General features: G+C 44.0%; 1 protein-coding gene across 7 annotated transcripts in view; it reads right to left on the reverse strand.

Annotated features, from left to right (window-relative positions):
* LOC139226561 (protein CASP-like) overlaps nucleotides 1-25,443 on the reverse strand; it is a 578,052-nt gene that overhangs the window by 115,099 nt on the left and 437,510 nt on the right. For 4 of the 7 annotated variants that reach the window (XM_070857405.1, XM_070857403.1, XM_070857401.1 and 1 more), the window contains 4 exons: nucleotides 17,209-17,310; nucleotides 15,729-16,528; nucleotides 14,086-14,172; nucleotides 12,913-13,078 (listed from right to left, as the gene is read on the reverse strand). The exons of 1 other annotated variant lie outside the window; for it this stretch is intronic. In XM_070857405.1, coding sequence (XP_070713506.1) covers nucleotides 12,913-13,078; nucleotides 14,086-14,172; nucleotides 15,729-16,528; nucleotides 17,209-17,310 — 1,155 coding nt within the window. The remainder of the gene's footprint in view (nucleotides 1-12,912; nucleotides 13,079-14,085; nucleotides 14,173-15,728; nucleotides 16,529-17,208; nucleotides 17,311-25,443) is intronic. 2 more of the 7 variants (XM_070857407.1, XM_070857402.1) reach the window with 1 other exon arrangement.

Here is a 25,443-nt window from a genome sequence, read left to right on the forward strand (position 1 = left end):
TACATCGTGTTATATAGCACTACCACTGTGCTAAATGGGATAGATTCAGAACAGATCTAGCAGCTCAAAACTGGGCATCCATGAGGTGCTGTGGGCCATCAGCAGCAGCAGAATTGTATTCCACCACAATCTGTAACCTCATAGCCCGGCATATCCCTCAGTACCATTACTATTAAGCCAGGGGACCAACCCTGTTCAACGAGGAGTGCAGAGAGCCTACTAGAAGCAGCACCAGGTGTACCTAAAAATGAAGTACTAACCTGGGGAAGCTGCAACACAGGACTATATGCATGCTAAGCAGCAGAGGCAGCATGCTATAGACAGAGCTAAGCTATCCCACAATCAACTATCAGGAGGAGGAGGCTCCATGAATATCCCCATCCTCAATGATGGCGGAGCCCAGCACGTGAGTGCAAAAGACAAGGCTGAAGTGTTTGCAACCATCTTCAGCCAGAAGTGCCGAGTGGATGATCCATATCGGCCTCCTCCCGAGGTCCCCACTATCATAAAGCCAGTCTTCAGCCAATTCAATTCACTCCGCTTGATATCAAGAAACGGCTGAGCGCAGTAGATACAGCAAAGGCTATGGGTCCCAACAACATCCCGGCTGTTGTGCTCCAGAACTAGCCATGCCTCCAGCCAAGCTGTTCCAATACAGCTACAACACTGGCATTAACCGACAATGTGGAAAACTGCCCAGGTTTGTCCTGTCCACAAAATGCAGGACAAATCAAATCCGGCCAATTACCGTCCCATCAGTCTACTCTCAATCATCAGCAAAGTGATGGAAGGTGTCATCGACAGTGCATTTACTCACCAATAACCTGCTCACTGATGCTCAGTTTGGGTTCCGCCAGGACCACTCGGCTCCAGACCTCATTACAGCCTTGGTCCAAACATGGACAAAAAAGCTGAATTCCAGAGGTGAGGTGAGAGTGACTGCCCTCGACATCAAGGCAGCATTTGACTGAGTGTGGCATCAAGGAGCCCGAGTAAAACTGAAGTCAATGGGAATCAGGTGAAAACTCTACACTGGCTGGAGTCATACCTAGCACAAAGGAAGATGGTTGTGGTTGTTGGCGGTCAATCATCTCAGCCCCAAGTCATCAGGGCAGTGTCCTCGGCCCAACCATCTTCAGCTGCTTCATAAATGACCTTCCCTTCATCATAAGGTTAGAAGTGGGGATGTTCGCTGATGATTGCAGTGTTCAGTTCCATTCACAACTCCTCAGATAATGGAGCAGTCTATGCCCACATGCAGCAAGACCTGGAAGACATTCAGGCTTGGGCTGGTAAGTGGCAAGTAACATTCGTGCCACACAAGTGCCAAGCAATGACCATCTCCAACAAGCAAGAGTTTAACCACTGCTCCTTGACATTCAATGGCATTACCATCGCCGAACAACATAGAAACATATAAAATAGGTGCAGGAGTAGGCCATTCTGCCCTTCTAGCCTGCACCGCCATTCAATGAGTTCATGGCTGAACATTCAACTTCAGTACCCCATTCCTGCTTTCTCGCCATACCCCTTTATCCCCCTAGTAGTAAGGACCTCATCTAACTCCTTTTTGAATATATTTAGTGAATTGGCCTCAACAACTTTCTGTGGTAGAGAATTCCACAGGTTCACCACTCTCTGGGTGAAGAAGTTCCTCCGCATCTCGGTCCTAAATGGCTTACCCCTTATCCTTAGACTGTGACCTCTGGTTCTGGACTTCCCCAACATTGGGAACATTCTTCCTGCATCTAACCTGTCTAACCCCGTCAGAATTTTAAATGTTTCTATGAGATCCCCTCTCATTCTTCTGAACTCCAGTGAATACAAGCCCAGTTGATCCAGTCTTTCTTGATAGGTCAGTCCCGCCATCCCGGGAATCAGTCTGGTGAACCTTCGCTGCACTCCCTCAAGAGCAAGAATGTCCTTCCTCAGGTTAGGAGACCAAAACTGTACACAATACTCCAGGTGTGGCCTCACCAATGCCCTGTACAACTGTAGCAACACCTCCCTGCCCCTATACTCAAATCCCCTTGCTATGAAGGCCAACATGCCATTTGCTTTCTTAACTGCCTGCTGCACCTGCATGCCAACCTTCAATGTACCATGACACCCAGGTCTCTTTGCACCTCCCCTTTTCCTAATCTGTCACCATTCAGATAATAGTCTGTCTCTCTGTTTTTACCACCAAAGTGGATAACCTCACATATATCCACATTATACTTCATCTGCCATGCATTTGCCCACTCACCTAACCTATCCAAGTTGCTCTGCAGCCTCACAGCATCCTCCTCGCAGCTCACACTGCCACCCAACTTAGTGTCATCCGCAAATTTGGAGATACTACATTTAATCCCCTCATCTAAATCATTAATGTACAGTGTAAACAGCTGGGGCCCCAGCACAGAACCTTGCGGTACCCCACTAGTCACTGCCTGCCATTCTGAAAAGTACCCATTTACTCCTACTCTTTGCTTCCTGTCTGACAACCAGTTCTCAATCCATGTCAGTACACTACCCCCAATCCCATATGCTCTAACTTTGCACATCAATCTCTTGTGTGGGACCTTGTCGAACGCCTTCTGAAAGTCCAAATATACCAAATCAACTGGTTCTCCCTTGTCCACTCTACTGGAAACATCCTCAAAAAATTCCAGAAGATTTGTCAAGCATGATTTCCCTTTCACAAATCCATGCTGACTTGGACCTATCATGTCACCTCTTTCCAAATGCACTGCTATGACATCCTTAATAATTGATTCCATCATTTTACCCACTACCGATGTCAGGCTGACCGGTCTATAATTCCCTGTTTTCTCTCTCCCTCCTTTTTTAAAAAGTGGGGTTACATTGGCTACCCTCCACTCTATAGGAACTGATCCAGAGTCAATGGAATGTTGGAAAATGACTGTCAACGCATCCACTATTTCCAAGGCCACCTCCTTAAGTACTCTGGGATGCAGTCCATCAGGCCCTGGGGATTTATCGGCCTTCAATCCCATCAATTTCCCCAACACAATTTCCCGACTAATAAGGATTTCCCTCAGTTCCTCCTCCTTACTAGACCCCCCGACCCCTTTTATAACCGGAAGGTTGTTCGTGTCCTCCTTCGTGAATACCGAACCAAAGTACTTGTTCAATTGGTCCGCCATTTCTTTGTTCCCCGTTATGACTTCCCCTGATTCTGACTGCAGGGGACCTACGTTTGTCTTTACTAACCTTTTTCTCTTTACATATCTATAGAAACTTTTGCAATCCGTCTTAATGTTCCCTGCAAGCTTCTTCTCATACTCCATTTTCCCTGCCCTAATCAAACCCTTTGTCCTCCTCTGCTGAGTTCTAAATTTCTCCCAGTCCCCAGGTTCGCTGCTATTTCTGGCCAATTTGTATGCACTTCCTTGGCTTTAATACTATCCCTGATTTCCCTTGATAGCCATGGTTGAGCCACCTTCCCTTTTTTATTTTTATGCCAGACAGGAATGTACAATTGTTGTAGTTCATCCATGCGGTCTCTAAATGTCTGCCATTGCCCATCCACAGTCAACCCCTTCAGTATCATTCGCCAATCCATCCCAGCCAATTCACGCCTCATACCTTCAAAGTTAGCCTTCTTTAAGTTCTGGACCATGGTCTCTGAATTAACTGCTTCATTCTCCATCCCAATGCAGAATTCCACCATATTATGGTCACTCTTCCCCAAGGGGCCTCGCACAACGAGATTGCTAATTAATCCTCTCTCATTACGTAACACCCAGTCTAAGATGGCCTCCCCCCTAGTTGGTTCCTTGACATATTGGTCTAAAAAACCATCCCTTATGCACTCCAGGAAATCCTCCTCCACCGTATTACTTCCAGTTTGGTTAGCCCAATCTATGTGCATATTAAAGTCACCCATTATAACTGCTGCACCTTTATTGCACGCACCCCTAATTTCATGTTTGATGCCCTCCCCAACATCACTACTACTGTTTGGAGGTCTGTACACAACTCCCACTAACGTTCTTTGCCCTTTGGTGTTCTGCAGCTCTACCCATATAGATTCCACATCATCCAAGCTAATATCCTTCCTAACTATTGCCTTAATTTCCTCCTTAACCAGCAATGCTACCCCATCTCCTTTTCCTTTTATTCTATCCTTCCTGAATGTTGAATACCCCTGGATGTTGAGTTCCCAGCCCTGATCATCCTGGAGCCACGTCTCCGTAATCCCAATCACATCATATTTGTTAACATCTATTTGCACAGTCAATTCATCCACCTTATTACGGATACTCCTTGCATTAAGACACAAAGCCTTTAGGCTTGTTTTTTTAACACCCTCTGTCCTTTTAGAATTTTGCTGTACAATGGCCCTTTTTGTTCTTTGCCTTGGGTTTCTCTGCCCTCCACTTTTCCTCATCTCCTATCTGTCTTTTGCTTTTGCCTCCTTTTTGTTTCCCTCTATCTCCCTGCATTGGTTCCCATCCCCCTGCCATATTAGTTTAACTCCTCCCCAACAGCACTAGCAAACACTCCCCCGAGGACATTGGTTCCGATTCTGCCCAGGTGCAGACCGTCCGGATTGTACTGGTCCCACCTCCCCCAGAACCGGTTCCAATGCCCCAGGAATTTGAATCCCTCCCTGCTGCACCATTGCTCAAGCCACGTATTCATCTGAGCTATCCTGCTATTCCTTTTCTGACTAGCACGTGGCACTGGTAGCAATCCCAAGATTACTACTTTTGAGGTCCTGCTCAAAGAAGCTCGACACCACCCACGACAAAGCAGCCCGCTTGATTGGCTCCCCATCCACCACCTACAACATTCACTCCCTCCACCACCGGCGCACCGTGGCTGCAGTGTGTACCGTCTACAAGATGCACTGCAGCAACTCACCAAGGCTTCTTCGGCAGCACCTCCCAAACCCGCGACCTCTACCACATAGAACGACAAGGGCAGCAGGCGCATGGGAACACCACCACCTGCAAGTTCCCTTCCAATTTACACATCATCCTCACTTGGTAATATATTGCCATTCTTTCATCGTCACTGGGTCAAAATCCTGGAACTCCCTCCCTAACAGCACTGTGGGAGCTCCTTCACCACATGGACTGCAGCGGTTTAAAGCGGCGGCTCACCACCACCTTCTCAAGCCAAATAGGGATGGGCAATAAATGCCGGCCTTGCCAGCGACGCCCACATCCCAGGAACGAATTAGAATAAAATGATGGCTCCTACTGTAATAGCACATAATAGGCATAGACTATCTTATTTGACAAAGGTGAACACAAAGGTGTGTAGACGAGGTGAACTGACTTTGGTATTCCGATATTCTTGTATAATTTTACTTGGAACAGCATGAAATGAGAAACATATTGGGGCCAAAATTGCCCCACAGCCCATCCGGGGGCGGTAACTTTCTGCGCCCAGGTCAGTTAACGCCCAGGATGGACGTCAACGCTGCAGTGAACAGGTTAGTGCTACACGGCTGCTCCGCATAGCGCTGACCCGCCACAACAGCCCTCCTCTTCATTTAAAGGGGAGGGCTGCTGCGGAATCTGCATGGTCCTTTGGTGGCCACCACTGGGCCACCAGGGACAATCTCGACCAGGCCAGCGGCCTGGTACGCAAAGAGAAGTGTGGGGCTGCATGATGGCAGCCCGGTCGAGGCGAGGGCTGACGGAAAAGTCGGAAAAACTGCAGTGGTTTTGTGTTAGGGAAGGAAGGACTGGTCAGGGCCCCCACACCAGAGAGCTACACAGGAACCTCTGCCAGAAGCGCATGTGTGGGGACAGGACAGGATTTGGCTGCAATGTCCTCTCCTGTCATCGCCTGCTGAGATTCATACAAGAACGATAGGCTGTCGGGCAAGATACTATAGAGCATCTGGCATCAACGAAATGGTATCACAGTGAGGGAGTTATTGCCTTCAAGAGAGGAAGGGAGGCTATAAAATTGCAGGAAAAACGTGCTGGGCACAATGGATTTAAAAAATCATTAGGCAACCTGTCTCGATTAAGTATAATACCAGATGCCTTCTTAAATCTATTACGCGACATATTACATTTCTGAACACACATAATTTACATAAAATTCAAGGCAATGTTGTCCTCATAGGCCATTATAAAACACTTCTGCAGTTAATTTTGATAAAACATTTATAAAATGAAGATACTTTATGCAGACCAAGAACAGCAGTGAGTAAAAGCAATTTATCATCTCTTCGCTCTGCTGATCACATTATCAGTACACTCTTCTCCTGCATTCATCATACAATCGGACGATTATTTGCATATTAATCAGGCATTCGACCATAAAGGACTGCATGCCAGCCAAATGCTGTGCTATCTCTGGAGGAACATTCAGTAATTATCATGCATCAGTGTTATGATGTGGTAATTGATTACAACATCTTTCTCTGCCCCTGGGGAGTCCTCAAACTCGCCCACCTCTCGGCAGAGCAGTGCAAGTCTGTATTCCTCATTCAAGCACGCAAACAAGGATGAGTTACAAAAAAAACCGGATTGCCGACCTTTACAGTGAGCTAGTAACTGCACAGCAGACTTAAAATCTCACTACACAACTAAGATACAAATATCTGGGCCAACACTAAGGAATATATATACTATGTGTATTGAAAGCTGGTACTTTTTTTTCCAACAGTGCAATTGTAACACTATAAATAGCAACATGAGAAATTAGTCATCAATTATTTACCAGTGGAAAATGTTGCACTTGCATAATTTCAACTGCGCGAGGTATCACTTTGTACCAGTTTACAGTCTTAAAGTAAAAAGAACAACACTTGTTAAGGCAGCCAAACATAACGTAATGTGGAAGCCAAGGACTGCGAGAACATGGATGTGTGCCCAACGTGCTCCACAATCTGACTTTCTGGTCTTAGGGGAGCGGAGGAAGGTAATACAAATCCGGGGGTTGGGGGGGAGGGGGAGGGGGGAATTGGACCACGTGTCAAACAGAGCTGTTCTGTGCACGAGACAGCAGATGGTTACTGAGCAGGTGCCCACCTTCGCAACTGGGAATGTTATGTGACACCGGGGGAGTTCAAATGGAGGAAAAACACAAACATAAATACTTCACTGAACCATGGCCACTGCAAGCAAATATTTAGTTTTCACTCTCTTTTTTATAAATATGTAACTTGTTTTCATCAACCCAATGCCATATACTTTATTATGATTTGTTTTTAAAATGTCCAGGTGGAAAAGAATTTGCTTTTGACAGCCAGTGATGCAATTAATCCTTTACAATAAGTGTTTATGTTCCATGCATAGACTATTTAAAGTACTATCACATTCTTCAGGCACTATTAATATTAATACAAAGCAATTGTTTTATGGGGATTTTTTTTAATTGCCTTCATATAATTTGCATTTACGTACTAGTACCGGAGTGCTTTTTTAAAAAAAGGGATTTTCTCTCATACTTTGTCCTGCCTGATATGAAATAGCAAAAATTTGAGGTTCTTATACTTTTATTAAAAAGGGATTAAGTTTTATGAATCCCTAAAGCAAGACACATTATTCAGAGTAATACCAATGCCTTTAACAATACCAATTCTAATTAGGCACTTTCTGCTGCGTTAATGCTTTATACTGCTCCTCTGGGTATTCCCATTACCGGGCAATGCAGTACTAGCGCATGGAGGAATGACGAATGATATCATGGGACAAACTAAACAAACATAAAATTCAGGCTCCCTGTGGGTCACTGCAGCTGCATCTTAAAATTGAGTTCAGCAGGTCAGGATCTAGTTCAGTGAACAGCCTAAATAACACAGATACCTTCCCGCACGGCTGCATCTTAGCGACTGAGAAAATACTTCTTGCTATTGTGTGCTAGATATTGTTAATAGCAGCCTTTTCCATTGTCACGTTTTTATATCTCATCACAGATTAAACATTTCCACATAAATCATCTCCAACAATAAGTATACTAAAACAAATGTAAGAAAAGATGTAATACAGATGTTATACAACAGTCATCTGTGCGACTGATCTGCATAAGCATTTAAAATCACTTTTGCACAAGACTAGCAGAACAAATTCTCATTCCATAGCCTTACTACTCCAGTCTGCTGGTAATATTAAAATGTAATTATTTTGGAAAACATTTTTCAAAATATTTAAATTTCCAAGTTTTTTTGGCAAATGTTGCTATTTCACTTTCCAATAAGACGACCTAACCCTCGGGGGAGGTAGCCCTGCCACGTTAAAGATGCTGTTTCTGAAAGCATGCTCGATGGCACAGTGTAGGCGGCGAAGGTAACGTGGCAGGCAGCATCCTGGAACGTCCCCACATGGACCAAGCACTTCAAGACACTCTCGTACACTCACTGCCACTGGCCACAGTGCAGCACCGGGAGAGACTGAGGACAGCAGCCATCCTGGAGACCAAATCGAGGAATTAAATCAACTTCCTATTAAACAAAATTAAAATTGGTGAGGGGAGGGGGGAAATAGAGAAATAATTAAATTTCCACTGCTGAGATACTCTGGGAAGAACAAATAAAAAGAATGCAAATCTGTTCGTGTTCTATGTTCCATTTGAGGATTGCTAAATTCATTGAAGCATAAAGCAACTATCCCTAATCCAACATAATGACGCATACAGTATATTCAGTGTTTTCCATTAAAGTTTCAGGAGCGTTCCCTGAAAATGGCCTCTATTTTTAACAACTTTCTCACAATGGTTTTGAAAAGGGCATGACAAGGCCTGCAGCAAGATTCCTTAGAACAAATGTGTAACATAAAACGTAGAACAGGTTCATTTGTCACGACAGACCCCTCTCCCACATATAAAGATAAATCAGAAAAACAATTTGAATGCAAAGACAATATAAATACCTATTGAGGAACAGGGCTGCTTCATGGGCATTGTGTTACTCAACAACAACTTGCACTTTAATAACATTGTACTTACATAGCATCTTTAACAGAACAATGTCTCATATATGGGTTTACAGATGTGTAACCAAACCGGAACACCAGGTTAAAGGAGGCGGTATTAGGTGGGGCGGACAAAAGCTTGTTTAAAGAGGTGGGCTTTAAGGAGGGAACTGCACACCATGGGGCTAATGCAGGTGAAGGCACGCTGCCAATAATGGGGCAAAGAGCAGGAACTGCACAAGGTAAGGGGAAGAGAGAGTTCAGAAAGGGGTTGTCAGGTTGGAAATGTTAACAAAGACAGGACAGGTCAAGGCTATGGAGGAGTTTAAAGAACAGTCCAAAGTGCTTTACAAGAGGCAACAATAATCTTCGATACCAAGACGTGAAGAGGGAAGCTAGGTGACTGAAAGTATGATCAAAGAGCTAGATTTTAAGGAGACTTTTGAAGGAATGGAAAAAAGAAAGAACTTGCTATTTATATAGTGCCTTTCACAACCTCAGGAAGACCCAAATTGCTTTAGAGTCCATGAAGAGCTTTTGAAGTGCAGCCACTATTGTTTGGTAGCAATGCAGTGGGGCGCTCAGGTCGAGTGTTTCAGAGTGCGGGGATGAAACAGTTGAAGGTTCTACACTGAAAGTGGAGTTAAGGGAAGAGGGGGTGCAAGTGAAACCAGAATTGGAAGAATGGAGGGTGTGAAGAGAAACATAGGGTGGGCTGAGGCCAAGGGAGTAATCTGTGGGTGACAACAAAGATTATGAAATGAATGGGGACACAGACCCATTGAAGGGCAGTGAGTGCAGAGATATTAGTGAACAGCAGTGTGGGTAAGGATGCAGCAGGTGGAATTTTGGACAAGTTGCAATTTGTGATGGCCGATTACGTTTTGAGGGACAGGGCTTCTTTATGAGTATGTTACTCAACCTCTTGTTGCTTTGGCAGGTCAGAAAATGTTGGCCATTACTATAAACTATCTGAAGGAGTCAAATCATTCTGGCAACAACGTTTTAAAGAGTGCAAACTATAACAGTTCATCACGATTGTGTATAACCTACACCCTCTTTATTGATTATATGTCAGCTTCTACAATCTTAGTCTTCTCGCCAAGTGAAAAACTACCCACTATTCAACCGATCATGACAGTGTTTAAAGAATGAACTGACACCATCAGAAACCAGTCCAATATTATTGTAATGCTTACTGTATGAGACAAGATGCTCATCTTAAAACCAGGATACATTTAAAAAAATAGTATGTAACCTTTTTAGGGTTAGACCAAATATCCAAAATGGCTTCAATGCAGGTGTTAAAGGTGCTAGATTAACAAGATGTAATAGAGTCTGTTTGGACCAATCACCTCATCACTCTTAGGCGGTCCCTCGAACGAGGATGACTTGCTTCCACAAGAGTTCACAGATGTTTCAATAAAGGACCCGATGTTCCAGTCCTGAACTCCAGTTGAAGGGTGGAAGATGCCTGTGTGTGAATTTCTTTAACGTGTGGTGGCCGTTGCACACCAGCCACCACACGGGCTTGACAGAGCTAGGTCTTGGTCCAGTGGCAAGTGCTTTGTATGCCTGCACATCTTGTTATGTCAACTTCCTAACTCAAACATTCAGCAGGTGAGGCATAGTGTTTTACTGAGAATTTTCCCCTCCTTAACTCAAGAGCACTGAAGCCATTTGCAACAGAAACAGAAAATGCTGCAGAACAGAAACAGACCATTTGGTCCAACAGGATGCACCAGTCTGCACAAATCACTTGGTCTAATCCCAACAACAACTTGTATTTATATAGCGCCTTCAGTGTAGTAAAAGAACCCAAGTCGCTTCCCCTGCTTGCTTCTCATACTCTTTAATATTCCTCTTTTTCAAACAACTCTCTCACTCCCTTTTAAAAATACGTATGGACTCTGCTACCACAATGGTTGTGACAGAGCATTCCATATGCTACACACCTTTTGTGTAAAGCATTTATTTCTAACCTCCTCTTTAATTCTTGTTGTGATTTTGTTAAATGTGTGCCCTTTTGTTATCATGACATTGACCAGTGGCAGCAATCTACACTACTGATCATATAACTCGATCAGGATCATCTGCTAACCTCCTCAGCTCAAGTGAAGAAAGGCCGAATTGTGCAAACAAGAACAGAAAAGATGCTGGAAACACATAGCAGGTCAGGCAGCATCTGTGGGAAAAGGGAAACGGTCATTGTTTCAGGTATATAACCCTTCCTCAGTACTGACAGAGGATTATAAACTTGAAACGTTAACATTTGACCTTATTTCACAGATGCAGCATGACCTGATGAGTGTTTCCAACATTTCTCAGTTTACCAGCATCTGCGGTGTTTTGATTTATTCCCTAATTTATCAAGTTTCTCTTCCTAACTGTAACCCCTCATCCCCAGTAACATCATAGTGAATCTATGCACCACTTTTCTCATTGGGGTAGCCAAAATATTGGCCTAGAGATTGGGGCAGAAAAATCAGCATGCAGTAGAAACGTAGAAAATAGGTGCAGGAGTTGGCTATTCGGCCCTTCGAACCTGCATCACCATTTAATATGATCATGGCTGATCATGCAACTTAGTACCCCACTCCTGCTTTCTCTCCATATCCCCTGATTCTTAGCCATAAGGGCCACATCTAATTCCCTTTTGAATATATCCAACGAACTGGACTCAACAACTTTCTGTGATGGAGCATTCCACAGGTTCACCACTCTCTGGGTGAAAAAGTTTCTCCTCATCCCTTATCCTTAGACTGTGACCCCTGGTTCTGCACTTCCTCAACATCGGGAACAGTCTTCCTGCATCTAACCTGTCCAATCCCGTCATAATTTTATATGTTTCTATGAGATCCCCTCTCATTCCTCTAAATTCCAGTGAGTATAAGCCTAGCCGATCCAGTCTTTCTTCATATGTCAGGCCTGCCATCCCGGGAATCAGTCTGGTGAACCTTTGCTGCACTCCCTCAATAGTAAGAATGTCCTTCCTCAGGTTAGGAGACCAAAACTGTACACAATACTCCAGGTGTGGCCTCACCAAGGCCCTGTACAACTGTAGCAACACCTCCCTGCCCCTGTACTCAAACCCCCTCGCTATGAAGGCCAACATGCCATTTGCTTTCTTAACTGCCTGCTGTACCTGCATGCCAACCTTCAATGACTGATGTACCATGACACCCAGGTCTCGTTGCACCTCCCCTTTTCCTAATCTGTCACCATTCAGATAATAGTCTGTCTCTCTGTTTTTACCACCAAAGTGAACAACCTCACATTTATCCACATTATACTTCATCTGCCATGCATTTGCCCACTCACCTAACCTAACCAAGTCGCTCTGCAGCCTCATAGCATCCTCCTCACAGCTCACACTGCCACCCAACTTTGTGTCATCCGCAAAATTTGGAGATACTACATTTGATCCCCTCGTCCAAATCATTAATGTACAATGTAAACAGCTGGGGCCCCAGCACAGAACCTTGTGGTACCCCACTAGTCACCGCCTGCCATTCTGAAAAGTACCCATTTACTCCTACTCTTTGCTTCCTGTCTGACAACCAGTTCTCAATCCATGTCAGCACACTACCCCCAATCCCATGTACTTTAACTTTGCACATTAATCTCTGGTGTGGGACCTTGTCGAAAGCCTTCTGAAAGTCCAAATATACCACATCAACTGGTTCTCCCTTGTCCACTCTACTGGAAACATCCTCAAAAAATTCCAGAAGATTTGTCAAGCATGATTTCCCTTTCACAAATCCATGCTGTCTTGGACCTATCATGTCACCTCTTTCCAAATTCGCTGCTATGACATCCTTAATAATTGATTCCATCATTTTACCCACTACTGATGTCAGGCTGACTGGTCTATAATTCCCGGTTTTCTCTCTCCCTCCTTTTTTAAAAACTAAAGGGTGATTATATTCCCCATCACTCTGGTGATGGTGGTCAATAATTCTGTTCACACAGTTATAGAAACCCGTTATGTTTTAATATTGTAATACACACGATCTCTCTGACCTACCTTGCCCCGGTTGCTGGACCTGGGATGGAAGAACGCTCTGTCCCAGCTCTCCATTCAGCCACAGCTGCATACGAATGAAGGGTTCTCGGCCTTTCTGAGTCAGTTTACTCCAGGGCTTGGGCCTGGACAGCATGTCACTAACACTCCCTTGTGACAGACCCAAAACCTAAAAAAAAACAGCAGGGCATGGCAAAGAAAAACAAGAACTTTGTAAGTAATTGTGTTTTTTCTTAATTTTCTTTTGACTTTGCTGATAGAAAATAAATGCTACATAGCTTTACATTTATAAACATACAAAAAGCACTCAAGTGTTGAAAGTCATTTCAGGGATCACAAGTTATTTCGATAGGTTACTGATCCAGATTTCCAAGTTCCTGATGCAGACAGCTGTAATGAAAGCATCAGTTTTCGAGCAGTAATTTGGGCCACTAGTGTTATTTATCTTCTACTCCCTTCACTCTTGTTTTCCACACCGTTTTCTAGCTTTCAATTATTTTATTTTGTTCTGCCTCATTTGTGCTTCTTCCTCGTCTTTTTTAAACTCCCCTTTCCTTCCTTTCTTGTGTACACTGTGTTTCATTCACACTAAAACAAAACCCAGATAATGCTCTAGTGCTTTACTTTTGGGCAGAAAATGAGTTCTATTGTACAACATTCTATATAATAATGTAAAAAGTATCAGAGTGCTATCGGGATCTGGAACGTTGGTGGAAGCTGATGCCATAAATTATTGTATAAGGGAGTTGGGCAGGTAGTTGAGGATGAAGAACTTACAGGACAAAAAAGTGTGGATGTGGGACTCAGCAAGACTGCTCTATCAAAGGGCCAGCACTGGCACCATGAGCCAAATGGCCTTCTATGATGCCATGATTTTTTAATAGAAACTAGCTCGCTGATGCGCTAAAAAACAGTTCTACTTATTTAGATTCTAAAAACAGAAGATCCCGGACTGCATTCAGCCTGAATTTTTCCCAGCCTCTCAATTTACTGTACAAACTTGGTGTGACGTAACACTTTACAATGGCAGACTCTGACCACATAAAGCAAAACAGGTAAGAGTGTGATATCCAGGTCTGATTTCACCATTATAAAAATGTTTATACAATGGTTCTGGGCTGCAACGTTTCTTTTAACAAGAAGATGGACTTTGTTAAGAATGAATGAGGGACTTACCGGTGTCGCTCCAGTGCAGAATGCTCCACTGTAGTCATGTGATGTGGCCGGTGCGGAGCTGAATGGTTGTGTAGTCAGACGTAACACCTGAGTGATGACAATTAGAATGATAAATAGTTCCCTTCTAAGTGTTATCACACTGGTGCTATGACATTGTTTGAGAAGCCAGAACCATTGTATAATGGAAAGCACACCTTCTGATGTGGGAACGTGGGAGCTTGTTTTTCATAGTTCCACACTTATGTAGACATATAAAAAACAAACTCAATTCTAAGTTATAATCTGCAGTGAAATATACCAAAACACTTTCCACTTTGATGCTGAGCACAATTTATTTGCAGATACAGATATTAAATATTGGCACTGGCTATAACCCATTCTCTATTTAACCTGCAGAAATCTTAGAAACAAGTCAGACGAATATAGATGGCAAACCACCATTACATTTCAGTTAAACTGAGACAATAATATTGCTGTTTCCCAATGTTTAATTGGCAACTCAAACTGTAACTAGTGCCAGTGTCTTGGCTAAATGGGCATTTGTGTTGCTGCAAAAAAGAAATCTTTTGTCCTCAATGTTTTAGCTATACTGCCTTTGAGGAATTATTACAGCAAGTGTGGGGCATGTGGGTGCACAACACAGTCAATCTTGACTGCAATCTGCAAACTGTGCTACATTTGTACAAAGTTTAGATGTGCTTCTCACATTGGCATGTTTGGGCAGCAGTGTATACATTGTGAAGCAAGGCTGGGACTGCCGTTCACCAAGTGTAGGACAGTGTCATGATGGAGAGGCGTAACAAATACTTAGGCTGCTGGAACTAAACTGTTCACAGCATCATTCTTTGCAAGCTATCCGAAGATTAATTTTTCAGTAAGTAGATTATCTGATAAGAACTGAAAGAAAGTTTTGCATCAGAATTACATACGCAGAGAGGCCAAGGTATGTAGATCTTAGAGAGTGGGAAATGGGGACCAGGTTAAAATGCTCATTAGAAACAAACTTCAACAATCCTTCAGTAATATCTAAAGTTAAAAAAAAAGGTCTGAGATAATTAGCATTCATAGAGCGCCCTCAATGCAGTAAAATGTCCCAAGGCATTTCATAGAAGTGCAGTATGACAACAAATTGACTCTGAGCCAAAGACGATGACATTACGACACGTCACCTGGTCAAAGATGTAGGCTTTATGGGGCATGTTAAAGGAGGAGACACAAATGGCGAGCTGAAGAGGGATACCGAGTAAATTCCAGAGCTTAGAGCCCAGACAGCTGAAGGCACGGCCACCATTGGTGGACCCAAGGAAGCGACGGGTGCACAAGGCCAGAGTTGGAGGAACACAGATCAATAAGGAGTAAGTCAAAAAATTAGGTTCAGGATTTGTGGTGTAAATGTGAACCTGCCTAATGCTGAACATACTCATTATAGGATTTGTGGTGTAAATGTGAACCTGCCTAATGCTGAACATACACATTATATCTCATTTTGTACTAGCGTTTCTGCTGATAGAAACGCCACTTGTGCTCTGAATCCAAGGTATAAATGTCGGGAGGAAGCTCAAATCCTAACAGTACACATGAAATTTTAATAAGCTGCCTGAATAAACTATTTTAAAAATAAGATGCTTTTTAGAATCATTTACCTTTTCCCCGAAGATCCTCTGGCAGATCCCATTCTTGGCCAACTTTTCCTTCACCTGTCGGGTCAGCTCAGCTGTGTCCACCTCCTGGTACATGTAGATCTCGTACTGCTCTGGTGTTAGTGGCGGTACAGAGGGTTTATGTGGTTTTGAGATGGGGATAAGAGGTGATGAAGGCAGGGGGCTGCTCTGTGGGGTCACACTGCTGCTCGCGACCACTGTGCCTAAATCAGATGCTTGAGAGTATGGCGACTCTGCGTTTTGCCAGTCCTTCCAGTGGTCAGAGGAGACAGGCCCTTGTAGTCTGCTTGGATTACTAAACCTTTCTCTCCCGCTGTTAGCTTCCTCCGCTCTTCCATCTTCTGAAAAGACTGAATTTCTTCTGTCAGGGCAAACTGTGCTCCACCACTGGTCCCTCCATATACTACCTCGTCCCAGCTCATTTTTAACTTGCTTAAGCATATTGTGCGGTGTGTCTGCTATCCCATGATGCTCTGAGGAGCACGAGTCATGTAACGCTTCTTTTTTAAACCCATGAGAAGTCTGTGTCATACTGTTACTGGAATCCATTGTGGAAGGCTTTTTCATGGCTATAAGTGAGGAAGAGAATGATGATGAGGAAGATGATGCTACTTTGGACGAATGGAGGGCCAAGTCAGCTTGAGCAAGTGGTGTTGGCTTCGGTGTCGGCTCAAGGCCTGCCTTCTGAGCTTCCATCTCGCGCCGGGCCTGTTCCAGTATGGACCAAATTGCTTCATCTGAACCGCCACTGCTAGACGTACAGGGAGGCTGAGTTGAATCAACTGTAACATACAACATAGACAATCAAAAACTGACAAGTTTATAGTGGATCCGTACTCAGATTATTGCCACTATGTCAGAGTTCATGGCATGAAGTCTTAAGAGAAATTAGACTAATACGGCAAACCTGCCAGGGGAAAGGAATTTGGAAATTGCACCCAAGATCTAGGTCATCTAAATCTTCTTTCAAATATCACCACAATTCCTAAACATGCATGAAGACAACTAGCTTCAACGTTTCAGAAAGGCATCTTCCATATTGTTAACATCAACCAATGCACCTCAGTATGTCGACCTCTAATGTACACAAACCAACAACAGTGTTAAGTGTTTTGTACCTTGAGCAGAATTTATATATTGGAAAGCACTTCTGTAATGGAGATAATACATTTCTATTTCATAATACTAAAAAAAAACAAATTCTCTCAGTTACAGAAGTGCTTTCCAATATATAATTTCTGCTCAAGGTACAAAACTGTGTAGGTTTATGTTAGGCACGAGGCTGGCACACCGATGTTCATTGGTTGATGTTACAATTATGGAAGTTGAAAGTTGAAGTGAATGTTATATCCTGTTTTGGTTGTGTGTGTAGAATGCTATGCTTTGTACAAAACCGCTCAGTGCCCAATATGGTGGGGAACAATGCAGTCCCATCTGTGTACCGGTGATTTCAGGCACTCACCGGTTTTTTGCACCTGCAGTTCTCTCTTGGCCTGTTCTAGAATGGATTTGATGGCTTCATCAGAGCCAGTCTCAGGGGTTCTGATCCGCGTAGTGATGTTGCCTAGAGACATAAAAATTGCAAATTAAGACCGAGGAGAACTTTATAGTCAGCAGAAATTTATTTACAATACACTGGGGTAAAAAGGTATTTATACTCTTTCGGCGCTTTCATATACGAGCAACTAACTCGTGTTTTTAAGAATAGACTTTGACCCAGTACATTATTCTTTCTAACCATATAAAAAGTACTTTAAAAATTTGTATTAACCTACTTTTTCTTCAGTTATGCAGTCACTGCTACCATCCATGGTCATGGTCAGTGAAATGTTGATTCCTTAACACACCTTGGGTCAATTAGACATCATTTTTTGTTAACACTTTTGCTAAATGTTACCCTGATGTCAGTAGTAGGTTTTCTGTGCCCTACTCAGTTCAGTTAGAGATTAGACTAACTCATTTTAATGGCCTTTTAAAAAAAAAAATTCAAGACAAAAATTTTTACGAGACAGTCTGGCACCTGGAGTGCGTCAAACATGAGGTGAATACAATACCTGCTCACGCTCCAATCACCGACCTGGACCTTGAAGACGTTGTCCTCCTGCACCAGCTCACGCTGTACCTTGCAGTGGTATACCGCCATGCTGCTCCAGGAGGTACAGCAGAAGCGGCAAGGTCAGAGTGCAGGAGCGGCAAGTGATCATGGAGCAACATGATCGGGGCTCGGCCTTTTGGCTAAGATCATGCGTAACTGACCTGACAGGGGAGTAACCATGACCCCAACGTGGTTCTCCCTGGATCAGGAAGGTGATTCTCCTATGCTTTTTGGAAATAGGAGGTGAGTGGGGTGGTTTGACCCATCCACCTCCACGGAGGTGTGTGGGGGGCCTGACCCATCCACCTCCATGGCACGAACCTGGTATTGCAGTACTTCCAGGAACGGTGCAGTGGCTCTAGGCCTTTTGGCTAAGAGCATAGGCGCAGAGTGATCCTTGATGTGTGCAAGGTGACCTCTGGCATTTGTGATTTGACAAAGAATTGGAAAGATTGGCAACGAATTAAAAAAAAACATGATTGGGGCCCAGGGCTCGGCCTTTTGGCTAAGATCATGCGTAACTGACCTGACAGGGGAGTAACCATGACCAGAAAGTGGTTCTCCCTGAATCAGGAAGGTGGTTCTCCTATGCTTTTTGGAAATAGGTGGGTGGGGTGGTTTGACCCATCCACCTCCACGGAGGTGTGTGGGGGGCACACACCCACCTCCATGGCACGAACCTGGTATTGCAGTACTTCCAGGAACGGTGCAGTGGCTCTTGGCCTTTTGGCTAAGAGCATTGGCGCAGAGTGATCCTTGATGTGTGCAAGTGACCTCTGGCGTTTGTAATCTGACAAGATGATCTGACAAAGAATTGGAAAGATTGGCAACGAATAAATAAAAAAATAAAAAAAATAAAAAAAAAACATGATCGGGGCCCAGGAGAAGTGAGAGTTCGGGACCCAGAAGAGGCAAGGGTCCAGGGGAAGCACAGGCCAGCCCACACTGCGACTGTGCGCACATAAGGTCCGTGCAGCAGAGCTGGTCTCTAGTCATCTTGGGTAATCCTTGCCACTGGACCAAGACCTAGCTCTGTCAAGCCCATTTGGTGACTGGTGTGCAACGGCCACCACATGTTAAAAAAATCCAAGCACAGGCATCTTCCATCCTTCAACATGTAGTTCGGGATCCGGAATATTAGGTCCTTCATTGAAACACCTGTGAGCTCATCTCTTTTTGGTGTGGAACTAAGTCATCCTCAATACAAGGGACCGCCTATGAGGATGATGATGAATACAATACACAGTGCGGGGAAAGTTAATACCCCGCAGAGGGTAGGGGTGTGTGTGTGTGTGTGTGGGGGGGGGGGGGGACTAGTAGTTAAGAGAGTGGGAGACTTGCATAAAATTTACCACACAGAAACAGTGCGTTTGGCCTGACTGGTCTGTGGTTGTGTTTATGCTCCACGTGAGTCTCCGCCCACCTTACTTCATCACTCTACTAACATATCCTTTTATTCTTTTCTCCCTCATTTACTTATCTAGGTTCCTCTTAATACCAGAATAATACTTTTAAACCTATGGACTCTACAGGCCAGAAATTCGTTCTAACCAAAAATGGGCAGTGTTTAGACTAAAAATAGTACAGTACAAGCAGTTGAAAATCGTCGAGGCTGCACGCAAAATTCATCCTCACTCCTCATTAGAATGATTGCAGTCATGATTCTCATCTAAAAACCTAAGCTCACTGGCGTTACACTGACCAATATCAGGGACATTCGAAGCACAAATAATGATTGCCACCGGCTTTGTTCACTGCTTAAAGGGGAGATCCATTGATGCTGCAGCAACTCATTCTCAGCATTGTTGGGTGAGCACAACAACCCTGAGGAGGACAAGGAGAAGGAGCACTTATTTACAAATCCTGATGGCACATTGCCGCCCCACGGAGAGAGCCCAGACGTTTCCCGATGAAGCTTTGGAGGCATTGGTTTTAGCGATGGAGAGAAGGCGGGCGGTCCTGTACCCACCAATGGCAGAAGGCACTCGCCGCAAGTGTCCCGCAATGTCGAGGGAGGTGGCACACCACATCACAGACAGCATTGTGGTCCCCAGGACCCATGCACAGTGCAGGAAGACGTTTAACGACCTCACACGGTTGGTCAGGGTGAATGAAGGCTTCAACAAATGTGACGTACCACCATCTGTATCACAAGCTTCACACACTGCTCAATGTACCACACCCCCAGCACTCACCCACCAACAATCTCTACCTCGGAACACTCACACCCACATCTCACACCTTGCACACAATGACAGCTATTCAACTATGGCAGGGACAAGGGTCATTAGTTATTAGAATTCATGTAATATGCGTGATATGTTTATAGATACATTTAGTAATTGTTTTTGGAATATTTATCTCATTTCAGATTGGAATTAGTTAGCCTGACATCAGTTGTAGGGAAAATGCTCAAATCTATTATTAAGGACGTGATAACAGGGCACTTAAAAAAATAATAATAGGATTGGGCAGAGCCAACACAGATTTATGAAAGGAAAATCATGTTTAACGAAGCTATTGGAGTTTTTTTGAGGTTGTAACTAGCAGAATAGATAAAAAGGGAACCAGTGGATGTGGTGTATTTGGATTTTCAAAAGGCATTCGATAAGGTGCCACTCAAAAAGTTATTAAACAAAATTAGAGCTAATGGGATTGGGGGTAATATACTAGCATGGACTGAGGATTGGTTAACAGACAGAAAACAGAGAGTAGGAATAAACGGGTCATTCTCGGGTTGGCAGGCTGTAACTAGTGGGGTACCGCAAGGATCGGTGCTTGGGCCCCAGCTATTCACAATCTATATCAATGATTTGGATGAGGGGACCAAATGTAATATATCCAAGTTTGCTGATGATACAAAGCTAGGTGGGAATGTAAGTTGTGAGGAGGATGCAAAGAGGCTTCAAGGGGATATAGACAGGCTGAGTGAGTGGGCAAGAACATGGCAAATGGAATATAATGTGGAGAAATGTGACGTTATCCACTTTGGTGGGAAAAATAGAAAAGCAGAGTATTTTTTAAATGGTGAGAGATTGGGAAATGTTGGTGTTCAGAGGGACCTGGGTGTCCTTGTACACGGATCATTGAAAGTTAACATGCAGGTACAGCAAGCAATTAAGAAAGCAAATGGTATGTTAGCCTTTATTACAAGAGGATTTGAGTATGAGTAAAGATGTCTTACTGCAATTATATAGGGTCCTGGTGAGACTGCACCTGGAGTATTGTGCACAGTTTTGGTCTCCTAACCTAAGGAAGGACATACTTGCCATTGAGGGAGTGCAATGAAGGGATGGGGGGATTGTCCTAGGAGAGGAGATTGAGTAGACTAGGCCGATATTCCCTTGAGTTTAGAAGAATGATAGGTGATCTCATTGAAACATAGAAAATTCTTACAGGGCTTGACAGGGTAGATGCAGGGAGGATGTTTCCCATGGCTGGGGAGTCTAGAACCAGGGGTCACAGTCTCAGAATAAGGGGTCAGCCATTTAGGACTGAGATGAGGAGAAATTTCTTTACTCAAAGGGTGGTGAATCTTTGGAATTCTCTATCCCAGAGGGCTGTGGAGGCTCAGTCTTTGAGTATATTCAAGACAGTGATCGATAGGTTTTTGAATATTAAGGAGTCAAGGGATATGGGGATAGTGCAGGAAAGTGGAGTTGAGGTCGAAGATCAGCCATGATCTTACTGAATGGCGGAGCAGGCTCGAGGGGCCGAATGGCCTAGTCCTGCTCCTAATTCGTATGTTCTTATGTACATGGCTACAGAAAAATCAGGACTGGGAATTAAACACTGCAGGGTATAACATATTTAGAAAATATAGAGGGGGAAAAAGGGGAGGTGGAGTAGCTGTACTTATTAGGGATAACATAATGGCAATAGAAAAAAGTGACACAGCTATCAGCAAGATAAAAATAGAATCCATATGGATAGAGATAAAAGATAATAAAGGATCAATCACACTAACAGATGCAGTCTACAGAGGAACAAAGAGATCTCGGAGGACAAATACAAAAAAACACTAAAAGTCGCGACACAGGTTAGCAAGGCTGTTTAAAAAAAGCAAACCAAACACTAGGGTTTATTTCTAGAGGTATAGAATTGAAAAGTAGGGAAGTTATGCTAAACCTGTATCGAACCTTGGCGACAGTTTTGACTGGCATATTATAAAAAGGATATAGAGGAACTAGAGAGGGTGCAGAGAAGATTTACAAGAATGATACCAGAAATGCGAGGGTATACATATCAGGAAACGATGAACAGGTTGTGTCACTTTTCTCTTGAAAAAAGGCTCAGGGGTGACCTAATAGAGGTCTTTGAAAGGTTTTGATCGAGTGTTTTGAAGTGAATAGTATCAATGCATTTAAGGGGAGGCTAGACAAGCATATGAGGGAGAAGGGAATAGAGGGTTACGCTGATAGATTTAGAGGAGAAAAGACGGGAGGAGGCTCGAGTGGAGCATAAACGGCGGCATGGAATGGTTGGGCTGAATGGCCTGTTTCTGTGCCGTATATCCTACGCAATCCTATATGTTTCTGGTTCTATTTCTTATGTTCATCGTTGCGCCGAGGAGGACACTGTGATATAGCATGAGACAGGGATTGTATGATGTCAAGGACACTCTCAAAGCCTCCCTGATAAAGTGCAACTTCCTCACTGACACCTGGGTGACCCTGGCAAAAAACTGCCCTAAGTGGAGGAAGAGCATCTGGGAGGGCGCTGAGCACCTCGAGTCTCATCGCCGAGAGCATGCAGAAAGCAAGTGCAGGCAGCGGAAGGAGTGTGCGGCAAACCAGTCCCACCCACCCTTTCCTCCAATCACTGTCTGTCCCACCTGTGACAGAGACTGTGGTTCTCATATTGGACTGTACAGCCACCTAAGAACTCATGTTAAGAGTGGAAGCAAGTCTTCCTCGATATCGAGGGACTGCCTGTGATGATGATGATGATGGGGATGATGGGCACCTGGGGTTTCATGCGAATCGGAGTCTGATGATCTGGTCACGAACAGCTCGTCCAGAAGGCAGATTGTCTCGTTGCCTCCGCTTTAGATCCTGGAGAGCGAAGTCCAGTGCCAGTACAGCCCCCATGACTTTAAGCAAGTGCTGTAGGTTGGAGCTTTTCAGAAATAAGTATGGCGTTTTGTACATGCCACACCACTCCCTAATACCAAAGAACCTTGAAATGAATAAAGAAAACTCTTCCAGTAGCAGGAAGTAGTACATGGACACTCGAACTTCAAAAACCTGTCAGGTCCCTTTAAATAGCATCACTGGAGTTGGCTTCGTGATGCTGCGCGCCACAACTTGTCGTTGCTTTCTCCAGCCGGTAAGTTCGATGGCTGTAACGAAGTTGGCAAATCGGGTGTCAAATGAGCGCTGCACACTCACTGGCATCACGATCTCCGTGATGGCGAGGTCCCCAGCGATTGCATTCAGCGGCAGCACTACCGGCAACAGTGATATAGTGTGTGGCGCTGGAACCGGCATCAGGTGGCGTTAAAGCTCTCATGTGGCGCAAACCACTCAAATTTCTCCCCCAATCTCTCTGAGGCACTTTAGATCAGGAGTGGGCCCGTTATTTTCAAAAGAAATTCCCGATTGTGCAATGATCCTTCAAATATCTCAGTGTGTAGATCCCACTTGTAGTGTTATTCTGTTGCTAACTATGCCTCCACATGCAGTGTGTAGAACTCCTCTATGTTGTGTCCCCTTCGATCACACGCTTGGCCTTGTACAGAAGGCACAAGACATCAGACTTCTCTCTGACCTCCAGTTGGTGTTACGGGGCCAAGGTCACTCAAGATCACTGTAAATTCAAGGGGGACAACTGCAGAACTGAGTGTGAATTGGAGAATAGTGGGGAATGACTGGAAAAATCTAGACTACTCAGCCTCGAATGGCAGCATCTGAGGCGGTGATCGAATTTATGTTAGTGAGGGGAATGGAAACGTGCATTTGGAATATTATTTTGAACTAAGAGTAGGATCAGGGGACATCGGTTCAAATTTGTAATGGAAAATCAGGAAGATCATCTTCACACAAAGAGCAATCAAAAAATGCAGTGAACTCCCAGATCGAGAAGTGGGACAGTAAACCCTAGCATCATTTGAGAAGATGCAGCAGTGAGGGCCACGTAGAGTCTCATTCCCTGGGATAATGTATGAAATAACAATAGCAGATAGTTTCTGGGATTCCCTGCCCAATGTGAAACAATTAGTGACACCCACAGCAGCTACACAGGAAAATCTTCTGGCAGATCTCCTGTGGCGTTGCTCACAGTGAGACAGGATTCACTGCTTTATAACAATGGGGTGTTTATGCCCTGTAGAGGATAACATCAGGGCTGCTGATTCTAATCAACTAAACATATCAAATTCCATTTTTATTAAATTATATTCTGGTAATTGAACTGGTGCCATGATTATTACTCTCTGGAAACTGTAAATAAGCAGATTTAATATTGTATATATACTCCTTTACCTACATTCTTCATTTTTTTAATCCCTTGCCAATTTTAAAGATGAGAATGCACAGCAACATGCTCCAGTTGGAGGCAAATATCTCAAGTTTAACAGTACCTTGTTGGGAGAGTGGAGTTTGTACTGGAGGCTGTTCCAGATTTTAATAGCACTTTGAAATAGTCCTGGAGTTTGCCGCACTATAGTGGGACTGTTAAAAGTGTGGCAGCCTGGCAGGGAGAGGGCAAGTCCTCAGGCTGGCATTACTGTGGTTGGACATCCTGTGGAGGGCGAACTAGGGGTGGAATGTGGGATTTTAGCTCATTACATGCAAGTGAATGTAGGAATTAGGAACAGGAGGAGGCCATTCAGCCCACTTGAGCATGCTCTACCATTCATGGCTGATCTATCTCAACTCCACATTCCTGCACTGTCGCCATATTCCATTAATAGTCAAAAATCTACCGATCTCTGCTTTGAATATACTCAACGACTGAGCCTCCACAGCCCTCTGGGGCAGAGAATTCCAAAGATTCACCACCCTCTGAGTGAAAAAGTTTCTCCTCATCTCAGTCCTAAATGGCCGACCCCTTATTCTGAGACTGTGACCCCTGGTTCTAGACTCTCCAGCCCGGGGGAAACATCCTCCCTGCATCTACCCTGTCAAGCCCTGTAAAAATGTTCTATGGTTCAATGAGATCACCTATCATTCTTCTAAACTCTAGAGAATATAGGCCTAGTCTGTTCAATCTCTCCTCATAGGACAAACATCCCATTCCAGGAATCAGTCTGGGATGAACCTTCATTGCACTCTCTCAATGGTAAGTATATCCTTCCTTAGGTAAGGAGACCAAAACTGTGCACAATACTCCAGGTACGGTCTCACCAGGGCCTTATATAATTGCAGTAAGACATCTTTACTCTTATACTCACATCCTCTTGTGATAAAAGGCCAACATACCATTTGCTTTCTTAACTGCTTGCTGTACCTGCATGTTAACTTTCAGTGATCCGTGTACAAGGACACCCAGGTCACTCTGAACACCAACATTTCCCAATCTCTCACCATTTAAAAAATACTCTGCTTTTCTATTTTTTCCCCACCAAAGTGAATAATTTCACATTTCTCCACATTATATTCC

Source organism: Pristiophorus japonicus, chromosome 16, assembly GCF_044704955.1.
Source record: "Pristiophorus japonicus isolate sPriJap1 chromosome 16, sPriJap1.hap1, whole genome shotgun sequence".
NCBI classification, from domain to species: Eukaryota; Metazoa; Chordata; class Chondrichthyes; family Pristiophoridae; genus Pristiophorus; species Pristiophorus japonicus.